The 11,216-nt window shown below is 42.6% G+C and overlaps 2 protein-coding genes across 2 annotated transcripts; both read left to right on the plus strand.

Annotated features, from left to right (window-relative positions):
• The first annotated feature begins 3,374 nt into the window (after window positions 1–3,374).
• On the plus strand, window positions 3,375–5,059 carry LOC147152873 (galactose-specific lectin nattectin-like). The gene is made up of 7 exons (XM_086036491.1): window positions 3,375–3,384; window positions 3,527–3,577; window positions 3,673–3,694; window positions 3,770–3,855; window positions 3,995–4,129; window positions 4,508–4,619; window positions 4,792–5,059. Exons 2-7 carry the CDS (start codon window positions 3,527–3,529, stop codon window positions 4,872–4,874), a joined length of 489 nt encoding a protein of 162 aa, XP_085892617.1. The 5' UTR covers window positions 3,375–3,384; the 3' UTR covers window positions 4,875–5,059.
• Window positions 5,060–8,850: 3,791 nt separating this feature from the next.
• LOC147152874 (galactose-specific lectin nattectin-like) lies at window positions 8,851–10,579 on the plus strand. The gene is made up of 7 exons (XM_086036242.1): window positions 8,851–8,906; window positions 9,046–9,104; window positions 9,200–9,218; window positions 9,303–9,388; window positions 9,533–9,667; window positions 10,046–10,157; window positions 10,307–10,579. The coding sequence occupies exons 2-7, from the start codon at window positions 9,048–9,050 to the stop codon at window positions 10,387–10,389; spliced, it is 492 nt and encodes a 163-aa protein (XP_085892368.1). The 5' UTR covers window positions 8,851–8,906; window positions 9,046–9,047; the 3' UTR covers window positions 10,390–10,579.
• The last annotated feature ends 637 nt before the right edge of the window (window positions 10,580–11,216 follow it).

Below are 11,216 nucleotides of genomic sequence, written 5' to 3' on the forward strand. Positions count from 1 at the left end.
GAAGCTTCAGTAACCATGTTTATACAGCGTTGCCCCCGCTGCACCCCGCGCAAAACTCGACAAGACGCCAAGGCCCGTGTGGTCCCTCTTGTGGAAAAGGCCCCTCTCCACATGGTGTCCATGGATTTTCTGACTCTGGGCAGACCAACAGACTGATACCAGAACATATTGGTCATAATGGACTTCTTCACCAAGTATGCCTGGGAGGTCCCCACAGCAGGCCAAACCACTCTGACAACAGCACGAGCCCGCTGTGACAATGTTCTACAGTCGTTTGGTTGCCCTGAAGATCTCCTCTCCGACCAAAGGGCAAACTTCGAGTCAACTGCGATCGGGGAACTGTACCAGTTGTACGGCTGCAAGAAGAGCCGCACCACACCTTACCACCCCCGGGGGAATGGGGTGTGTGAAGGGTTGAACCAGACCCTGTTGAGCCTTTTGGGTACCCTGTAAGTGGAACAACAACAAAGGTGGCTGGCGCACCTCCCCTCTGTGATGCCGGCATACAATAAGAGTGTCCACACTTCCACAGGCTACGCCCATACCTACCTGATGTTGGGCGTCTACGCCATATGCGGTGGCGGGCCGTTCAAAGAGGGACATGCCAGTCTATAAGTTGAAACCCAAAGGATAAAATAAAAATGCTGCTGATCCTCCGCACCTTATTGACGTGTGTGTCATTCCTCTGGGTAGACGGGTACACACTGGTCACAACTGCACTCTATTTACCATGTCTTTTGGGATTTTTTCAAATGAAGCCATGAACTGAAAAGAAAATGCAAAATGATCAGACACTCACATTCACCACTGAAGACGTGCTGGTGTCAAGGCCATAAGATACAATATGTTTAAATCTAGGGTCTTGAAAACATTCAAGCATAAAATTGGTGGACTGTAAAAAGAAGACACCCAGATAGCGAATTTGCTTGCACTTGGCCCACACCCCTCGATGAATGACGGTTCTTTAGTGGGCCACATCTGGTACCGCAATGTGGGCCATATCTCAGCCAAATCTGAGATAAATTTTGGAATCTTCCTGCTTATTCATCTTCTTTTTTCTATTGGTGGGTGGCAGCTGACATTTGAGGTGCATTACCGCCACCTGTGCTGCAGTGTGAATCAGAGTAGTAGTATGACTATTGCACAGTACTCGGAGAAAAACAAACAAACCTAAATTCTCTTTCTCAACCCTGTTTCTCTTAAAAACTGAAATACAGACTTAAAGGGGAAATCAACCCAAACATATTTTATTCAAGAATATGTTCTATGCAAGCTCCCTAGTTGAAACAAGGCATTCTGATAAATATTGCGTTTGTGGAATAAGAGTTAATCCACTCGTCTTTAGCCATCTCTGGGGGCGGCCATTTTGTCACTTCTGTCGACTGAAAATAACATCACAACTGCTCACAACGACCAATCACAGCTGACCTGATTTCTGAAGCTGAGCCGTGATTGGTCGTTCACTGAGCAGTTGTGATGTCATTTTCACTTGACAGCAAGTGACAAAATGGCCGCCCCCTGAGATGGCTAAAAAGGTGTGGATTTTGCTGTTCAAACCGTATTCCACAAACGCAATATTAATCAGAATGGCGTGATTCAACTAGTGGGCGTGCTGGAAACATTTTTGAAAAATTACATTTGGGTTGATTTCCTCTTTAAACTTAATCCCTTCTGTCCTCAGCACATTTTTAAGACTAAACGCTACCACCACACTGTTTTTTTAATTTGTTTATAAAGTTTTCTCTCCCTGTCCCATTTATGTCATGTTATTTATTTATTATTATTATTATTATTATTATTATACATAAATATTTATTTATGTATTTTTAGACACAAACGCAATCATTCACACTCATATTTATGGTCTAGCGAGTGGGGTGTGAACCCACGGCAAAGTCAGATGACTGCACCGATACCTCAACTGGAGCCACAGAAGACCACATTTTTTTTCTTGTTTGAAAATTCCGCTTTTACCAGTTTGTGATGTGAATGAAAAATGGTAGTTATTTGGTGAAGGCTTCTAGGCTTGAAGTTGTATGGAAATTAACTCCAGGGGGTCTTCCAGTTTATGTTTCTGGAGCTTATGATGACATGAAAGCCAACATGACTGCACGGGAAGGCGGGCATGATGGTGACAGGGAGGCAATGGCCGTTTGAGTTGTTGTAGTGATAGGGTTGTAGAAGAGGTTGTTTGTCACGACATTTTGGCCTAAGGCAAGTGTCTCAGAGGTGGTTGCATTTCTTGATTAATTAGATTGGTTAATTGTTTGGGTGTGAAATTGGAAACAAGGCAAATATGTTTGAGTAAACTTAACTCATTCACTACTAGAGTTTTTCAGATCCATTGTGAAAGGATATATAAATATGCATATGTTGCGCACTGCCGCTGTTGTCTTGACATGACGCTACACTTCCGGGTTGTCGCTCGCCAGGATCTCACTTTGGAAAATCGATTACTTTGTCGAATGTATCAAATGGACAGGATTTTTTTCATGCTTTATCTAGCGTGTCCTGTGTTCGGCGTTGGAAAAAAACACTCTTCGTCAGACAGAAAAAATACTTCAGAACTTGTACTTCTTTTGCGACCGACAACTGTCAGCCGGTTTTGTTCGACTGTAAATGACATCACAGTTGCTCAGGGGACAGGTAACGGCCATTCACAGCTCACCGGTTTTTCTGAAGCTCAGGTCATTATTTGAGACCTAAGCATCTGTGATGTCATTTTCAGTCGACAGAAGTGACAAAATGGCCGCCCCCTGAGATGGCTAAAAACGAGTGGATTTTGCTGCTTAACTCATATTCCATATTACCACATTGGGCCTGCATAGAAAACATATTCTTGAAAAAAATATGTTTGGGTTGACTTCTCCTTTCAGGACAACATTTGACTCACCAGCTCAAAATAGCCCTTGAGCGCAATGACAATTCTAGTCATTAGTCGACAATTTCATCAATGCTCTGTATTTTCATCATTTGAGTTGTAGTTGTTAGAGCTACTAATTTTGTAGTGGTTCGTTCATCCGACTTCCGTGCGGGCAATGTGAATTCAGTTCAGTAAATAGTTGTCTGGCTCTGTATGTTCCGTGTGGTTGACACGTGGCAACCAATCAAGGTTATGTCTGCATTTTGGCCGATGTCCAGCTGGATGGGCTCCAGCTCCCCATGACCCAGAACAAGGTAAGTGATTTCGATAGTGGATGGACGGACGGCTTTTGTTCTCCCCAGCTAATTGAGCAAATAGGGTTTGTACAACCTAACTTACTGAACTTACATATTGAACTTGTCTGACGTGTCATGTGACAGCCTGCGTCATTCCAAGACTGTCAACCCAAAGTACAAAATGTTTGCTGGTGGCCATCATTAGCATTCAAGCAGACTGCAAAGGTAACTTCACTCAATTTTATATCCTACTTCTTTCCACCACCCACTCACATATATATATATATATATATATATATATATATATATATATATATATATATACCAGTAGAAAACAATAATAAAGTGTCATTCAATCATTGCACAGATGGCTCACCTGTTGTTCGTTCTGTGTGGAATCATTGCACTGACCCAAGCTGTAAGTCCAAATATGACTCAACGACTCTTCTTGATAGTTTTGTGTTTTGCTCTCTGACCTGACCATTGCACCCTTCTACGTTGTCATTTTCACAGAGGTCCAATGACAAAAAAGACGGTAGGTAGCTGTGATCATGTCCTGCTCATTTAACATTGCAGCAGAATCACTTGATGCCCAACAACTGTGTTGCAGAACTTGGCTGTCCTAAAGGTTGGACTCGGTTGGAGAAGTACTGTTACATCTTCGAAGATTATCCCAGGGCCTTTCTAGATGCAGAGGTATGGAAGACGTTCACACAGAAGTTGTGCATACAGTTTACTGCTACTAGAATGCCTGACAATGTCTAGGTACGTTCATTAGCTCATAAAGTGCAACCGTTGAAAATACTTTGCTTAGCTTTTTTTCCTCCCCCATCAGAGAGTCTGCAACATTCTGGGCGGGAATCTGGTCTCCATCAACAGTCGCAGAGAACATGCACTCGTTGTTGAGCTGATTCGGGAGGGGGCCGGTGCTGTCGTAGACACCTGGATTGGACTCCATGATACAATTGTGGTGAGAAATTGACCAGTGCAAAAGTTCTGATTAAACCCAGTTGATTGTGTTTACTCAAAGTGGTTTTGCCACAAAGAAAATGAATGTGTGCTCCAGACTCAATCTTGAGTAACTCAAAGGAAGGGAGTGTAGAGTTGTGTTTTCATCATTGCTTTTTACGACTTCATGCGAGAGGAACCTGGTGCCCTGGAACATGTCCTGTAGCTCCACCAAAACATTGACACATTTTAATTATTTACAGCAAAGACTGAAATTGACATTGAATCTATTCAGAAATCATAACACTCTCAATTATTACCAAACATATGTCTCACATGCTCCACACTGCTGGCTCAGTCTTTATGTAATTCGTGACTAAAATGTGACTTTGCCTTACAGGAGGGCGAATTCGTTTGGACCGATGGCGAAATCGTTAATTTCAGAAACTTTGGCACTGACCAGCCTGACAACGACGGTGGAAATGAAGACTGTGTGGAGATCGAAGCAGATGGTTTGTATGCTTAAGAATATTTCGGAAAGAGAAGAACGTGTATCTGGATGTTTCATAAGATGTCTTTTCATATTGCTTTAACATATAATGATGTTATTTAATACAAGTACGCATGTTTCCTTTTGTAGAAATGGCACACTTAATTAAACCTTGTTTATGTGTTTTCTTGCAGACTCACTGTGGGATGATGATGAGTGCACCGATGAAAACCCATTTGTTTGCATCAGACCCGTGGACAAAAAAGATTGCCATTAATCATCCATTTTACCATCATATCTTCTATAATAATACCATTCCTGAATCATGCTAACTTTGAGATCATAACTGCGGTATCCTTCAATATTCATGACAGGGTCATTCACATGCTAATGATTGCCATCAGTTCATCTGATTTTGATGGGTAGACTATCTTTTCAATAAAATGAATTTTTCCGAGCATATATGTTTGAGTGTTATTATACCACCCTCTCACCAATTTTAAAGGGAAAGTCAACGCCCCAAATTTTCTTTGCAATAATATGTTGTATGCCGCCTCACTGGTCCAATATTCTGGTCAGTATTGTGTTTGTGCAATATGAATTAATTAAGCAGCAATATCCACCTGTTATTATCCATCTCAGGGGGCAGCCAGTTTGTCACTTGCTGTCGACTGAAAGTGACATCACCGTTGCTCAGCGCTTAAGTAACGACCAATCATCACGACCAATTTATCTTTATTGACAATTGATCATCATTAACATTTAAGGTATGGTCAGTAAAGTTAAAAATATTTTCATTTTGATCCCATTTTCACGACACGCTGGCGTGCATGGGAAATGTGGTTGACTTTTGTCAAAACACTACCGCTTTTGTTCACATTGCGCCGCCATAATCAACAAAAACGGACATATGACACAGTGTTGCTTTAATTTGCCAACCCCTGGTCTATATAGTGGATTTTCACCGATCGCAACTGGGTCTCAAAACTTCTGTCTACCACATGATCAATGAATGTTCACTGAAACTCCAATGCACAACACCAGTCATCCAAATCAAAGTCTTTTGTTCCTAAAGGGTGAAAAAAGCGTAAATACGCCATTGATAGACCTGGGGTGTGCTGTGTGTCCTTATCCTCTTTATGCAATCGCAAGTAACACATGCAAGGACAAGAACACATGAGTCGTCACCATGGTTTACAGAACTAATTGAATACTTATGTGAAAGTGTTCTCTCACAGTGGCTCACACTAAATCAAGTTTGTCAAGGATGGTTGAAAATTTCCTTTAAATGGTTTATGTTTAGGTGTACTAGGCTTGTCAAAAATATCGATACTTCGGTACTTACTCGATACTAAACATTTTGAACGGGTACAATACTAGCTTGCTGTGGCATCGACATTACCGATACCAAACCACTGACTTCGATACCAACAGCGCTTTGCCAACGTCTGCTCCTAATGGTCTGCTGCTCCCGCACACACTGCCGAAGCCTGCCCCGTGCGCCCCTCCCTGCCTGCTCTGCCGAGTGCAGACTGCTCGTCGACTCCCTAGTTAGCCGCGCGCATGAGCTACAAACAAAGTACGACCGATTAAAAAAAAAAAGAGATGACGACGACGACGGTCTTGATGACGATGACAAAGAACTGCCGTCCTGGCACTGAGACAGAGGCTCCCCAGTGAGAGAACCGAGATGATTTGCAGCCGAAGCTGTGTCGCGAATAGCACGGAAGCTCGCCCCCACTCTAGCTGCCGTGGTCCTTTCGGTCGGCCCCTCCGCTCACTTCGTACTTCTCTGAGCGTGCGCCCGGCCCTTCCTACGGACCTCCCCAGCAGCCGCCGCGGTGGCAGTGGTCGCCCATCGCGGGGTCGCTGATCCTGCTCGGGCCGGGCCTGCTGGTCCTGCTCGGGCCGGGCTGTGACTTGTTGGTTTGCCTTAATAGATAAACATGTTGGTCTAGATACTCAGACAACTTACAGATTTTGTTGTCAATTTATGTTACTGTAAGTGGTGGGTGTTATTCTTTTTCATTACCTCAACTTGAAAAGGATGTGCCATTGGTGTTGCACAGTATGGTTATTTCTTTGCACTAGTTCAGACAATTGAAATGGTTTTTTTCGTGTGTGTTTTGCTCTTTGAACTACTTCTTCCTTTGTTTTGCACTACCCCAGGCTCAGACAACTTAAAATGTGTCATTGGTTCCAGGCATTGACTGTACAGGGGTTGTCCAAGGTAAATACTGAAGTTGTACTATTTTTTTGCAATACCTATTAAAAAAAAAATTGTATTAATGATAATTTAAGTTTTTGGCGATAAAAAAGTTCAACAGTAAAAAAAAAAAAAAAAAAAAAAAGCCTGTGCTTTAATTTGTTCCATATGATATCGAAATGGTATCAAGTATCGATACTGAACTGGGTATCGGTATCGAAGTTGAAATTCTAGTAGCGTGACAAGCCGAGGGTGTACTCCGGTTTCCTTCCACATTCTAAAAACATGCATGGTAGGTTGATTGGAGACTCTAAATTGCCCCTAGATGTGATTGTGAGTGTGGTTGTTTGTTTGTCTTTGTATGCCCTGCAATTGGCTGGCAACCAATTCAGGGTGTCCCCCCGTTACTGCCCGAAGACAGCTGGGATAGGCTCCAGCACGCCCCGCGACCCTTGTGAGGATAAGCGGTATAGATAATGGATGGATGTTTGGGTGTGAAATTGGATCAAAATACAAATATTTGAAACCAACAGGCCAAGCAAGCCCATAAGTAAAATGACCATTGACCAGTCTAGCTAATGTCCCTGCCCAAGATGGCCGCCGCTAGTCTCTGTTGAATGACTTGAATTTGTGGAAATTGGGTAGGTGTAAATGAGAAAAGTTGAATGTTTGAAGCATGTGTGAGGTGCAAAATGATTAGAAATATGTTGTCTTGCATGGTCTTTCCCACACTCAGCCTAGAGTTCCTTTGACAAGGTTCCCGCCCAGATAGTACCACATTACATCACTTCATTATGTAGATTTCCGCCTTTCGCAGCTATGTGTGGAAGGTATCCCCAGCGAAAAGTGAGGAATCGCTGTAACACAAATGAAATGCACAATACGACGACGGTAGTTGTCTTTGGTCCTAAAGGGTCAGAAATGCTCAATACTGAATTGAGGTAGCGCGTGTTAATATGCAAATACTCCAAATCACCTGTGCTGTCAAAACATACGTGCAGAACTAATTATATACTTGCGTTAAGTAAGCATCACTGCCCATCCCTCCCTTTGTTCCAAGACAAGTTTGTCAAAGATGTTTGAAATGTTTCTTGTGATTGGACGTTTGGGTGTGAAATTGAAAACGGGCCAAATATTTTTTTGCGCGTGCTTACGTACACACTGAACTCACCAGCTCAAACAAGCCAATAAGTACAGTGACCATTGTAGCATTATATTTCATCACTCATTACGTTCCATATATACATTTTTTTACATTACATTTTTTACTGCCTGTCCACTTGGTCTCCTCGACACACAATATATCTTTATAATATATAATATGGGCGGCACGGCGGTCGACTGGTTAGCACGTCCGCCTCACAGTTCAGAGGTCGTGGGTTCGATCCCGGCTCCGGCCTCCCTGTGTGGAGTTTGCATGTTCTCCCCGTGCCTGCGTGGGTTTTCTCCGGGCACTCCGGTTTCCTCCCACATTCCAAAAACATGCATGGTAAGTTGATTGGACTGTCTAAATTGCCCCTAGGTGTGATTGTGAGTGCGGATGTTTGTCTCTGTGTGCCCTGCGATTGGCTGGCAACCAGTTCAGGGTGTCCCCCGCCTACTGCCCAAAGACAGCTGGGATAGGCTCCAGCACGCCCCGCGACCCTTGTGAGGAGAAGCGGTACAGATAATGGATGGATGGATGGATTTAAAAGCCACCAATGCTGTCGCGGTTCACTCACCCGCCTTCTGCCCAGGCAGCGTGGGTTCAATTCCCACTCGGTGACTGTGTGAAAGGTGACTAATTGGTTGTCTTTCTCTGCGTGTGCCTTGTGGTAAACTAGCAACCAGTCCAGGGTTAAGCTTACTTTTTGCCCGATGTGAGCTGGGATGGACTCCATAACACTGAACAGGATAAGCGATATAGAAAATGCATATAATATTTTTCCCCAGTTGACTGAGCAAATATTGTCTCTCGTGTGATAAATCATGGGCTGACTTAAACGTACTGAACTTGTCTGACGTGTCATGTGACATGGGGTACAGCATTCCAAGACTGTCAACCGACAGTATAAAATGTTTGCTGGTGGCCATCCTTGGCATTCAAGCATCAAGACTGCAAAGGTAAGCTTACTCAATTTTACATCTATACTTCCCCCCCCCCCCCAATCACATGTATATAATTCTTACACATGGTCAGTTGTGAACCTCACAACCCCAAACCGGTCGAAAACATTAATAAATTGTCGTCGTATCATTGCAGAGATGGCTCGTCTTCACCTGTTGGTCGTTCTGTGTGGGATCATTGCACTGACCCAAGCTGTAAGTCCAAATATGACTCAACGACTCTTCTTGATGGTTTTGCGTTTTGCTCCCTGACATGAACATTGTGCTCTTCTTCTTCATGGCCTTCACAGAGGTCCAGCCAGACAAAAGGTAGGTCACTGTATTTACTGTAAATGCTGCCCCTACTTCTAACATTAGTGCAGAATCATTTGATGCCCAACAACTGTGTTGCAGGTCATGACTGTCCAAAAGGCTGGACTCAGTTGGACAAGTACTGTTACCACTTCGAAAAGTTTCCCAGGACCTTTCCAGATGCAGAGGTGGGGAAGACTTTGACACAGTACCGTAATTCTGTATACAGTTTTCTGCTCTTAGAATGCCTGTTAACATCTACATTCATGAGCTAATGAAGCCAGCGCAACGGTTTAAATACTGGACATTTGCTTGATCATTCCCCCCTTCAGAGCGTCTGCAACCTTTTTGGCGGAAATCTGGTCTCCATCAACAGTCGCAGAGAACATGCACTCGTTGTTGAGCTGATTCGGGAGGGGGCCGGTGCTGTCGTAGACACCTGGATTGGACTCCATGATGCAATTTTGGTGAGAAATTGACCAGTGCAAAAGTTCTGATTAAACCCAGTTGATTGTGTTTACTCGAAGTGGTTTTGCCACAAAGAAAATGAATGTGTGCTCCAGACTCAATCTTGAGTAACTTAAAGGAATGGAGTGTAGAGTTGTGTTTTCATCATTGCTTTTTACGACTTCATGCGAGAAGAATCTGGTGCCCCGGAACATATCCTGTCGCTCCAGCAAGACGTTGACACATTCTAATTATTTACAGCAAAGACCGAAACTGATATTGAATCTATTCAGAAATCATAACACTCTCAATTATTACCAAACATATGTCTCACATGCTCCACACTGCTGGCTCAGTCTTTATGTAATTCGTGACTAAAATGTGACTTTGCCTTACAGGAGGACGAATTCGTTTGGACCGATGGCGAAATCGTTAATTTCAGAAACTTTGGCACTGGCCAACCTGACAACGACGGTGGAAATGAAGACTGTGTGGAGATCGAAGCAGATGGTTTGTATGCTTAAGAATATTTCGGAAAGAGAAGAACGTGTATCTGGATGTTTCATAAGATGTCATGATGTTATTTAATACAAGTACGCATGTTTCCTTTTGTAGAAGTGGCACACTTAATTAAACCTTGTTTATGTGTTTTCTTGCAGACTCACTGTGGGATGATGATGAGTGCACCGATGAAAACCCATTTGTTTGCATCAGACCCGTGGACAAAAATGATTGCCATTAATCATCCATTTTACCATCATATCTTCTATCATAATACTATTCCTCAATCATGCTAACTTTAAGATAATAACTGCGGTATCCCTCAATGTTCATGACAGAGTAATTCCCTTTTTAATGATTGCCATTAGTTAAGCTTATTTGTGATGGATAGCCTATCTTTTCAATAAACGGAATTTTTCTGAGCATAACAATGTTTCAGTGTTACCACCACCACCACCACCACCCTTTTAACATGCATTTCTTTATTCATAGAAGGGTAGTCAAACAGCAAAAACCCTTTGTTTTTAACATGTTGTTTTATTTCACAATGTAAGTGCACTGCAAAATGTTGCACTGATTGGAACTGCCTTATCACTGTTAGCTGAAACCCTTATTGTTACATTTATTATAATATCACCATATTTTTATAGGCAATTGATCATCATTGTGGAGTTAGGAGAGATTTTTAAATTTGAACTCAATTTATGATTTTCACTCCAACAAAATCCTCTTTTGTGCTATTAAAGATGCAAATGCAATATAAACTCCTCCTCAATTAAGATAAGATAAGATAAGAATGCCTTTATTGATCCCACAGTGGGGAAATTTTCATTGTTACAGCAGCAAAGATATAGGTCACACAGGGACGGGTGGCCATTAATGTATAACATTGACGGCAAACATTTAGGATCAAACCTATGTAAATATACGCAGTAACATGTGTATATACACATGCATATACACACCAACCTACATCTACATAAAAAGTATGAGGAACACTCATTTTGACCCGTTTGGGAGTTTGTTGATATTCCAGAAATGGGCAATCCTGCACAGGCCGGGCCGCCT

This window comes from Filicampus tigris, chromosome 1 (genome assembly GCF_054856515.1).
Source record: "Filicampus tigris isolate MCC_2025a chromosome 1, RoL_Ftig_1.0, whole genome shotgun sequence".
Taxonomy (NCBI): Eukaryota; Metazoa; Chordata; class Actinopteri; order Syngnathiformes; family Syngnathidae; genus Filicampus; species Filicampus tigris.

Coding starts and splice junctions, on each gene's coding strand:
- LOC147152873 (XM_086036491.1), top strand. CDS start 3,527: ATGGCTCACCTGTTGTTCGTTCTGTGTGGAATCATTGCACTGACCCAA. Junction 3,695..3,769: donor GTCCAATGACAAAAAAGACG/GTAGGTAGCTGT, acceptor ACTGTGTTGCAG/AACTTGGCTGTCCTAAAGGT. Junction 4,130..4,507: donor GACTCCATGATACAATTGTG/GTGAGAAATTGA, acceptor TTTGCCTTACAG/GAGGGCGAATTCGTTTGGAC.
- LOC147152874 (XM_086036242.1), top strand. CDS start 9,048: ATGGCTCGTCTTCACCTGTTGGTCGTTCTGTGTGGGATCATTGCACTG. Junction 9,389..9,532: donor GGACCTTTCCAGATGCAGAG/GTGGGGAAGACT, acceptor TCCCCCCTTCAG/AGCGTCTGCAACCTTTTTGG. Junction 10,158..10,306: donor TGTGGAGATCGAAGCAGATG/GTTTGTATGCTT, acceptor GTTTTCTTGCAG/ACTCACTGTGGGATGATGAT.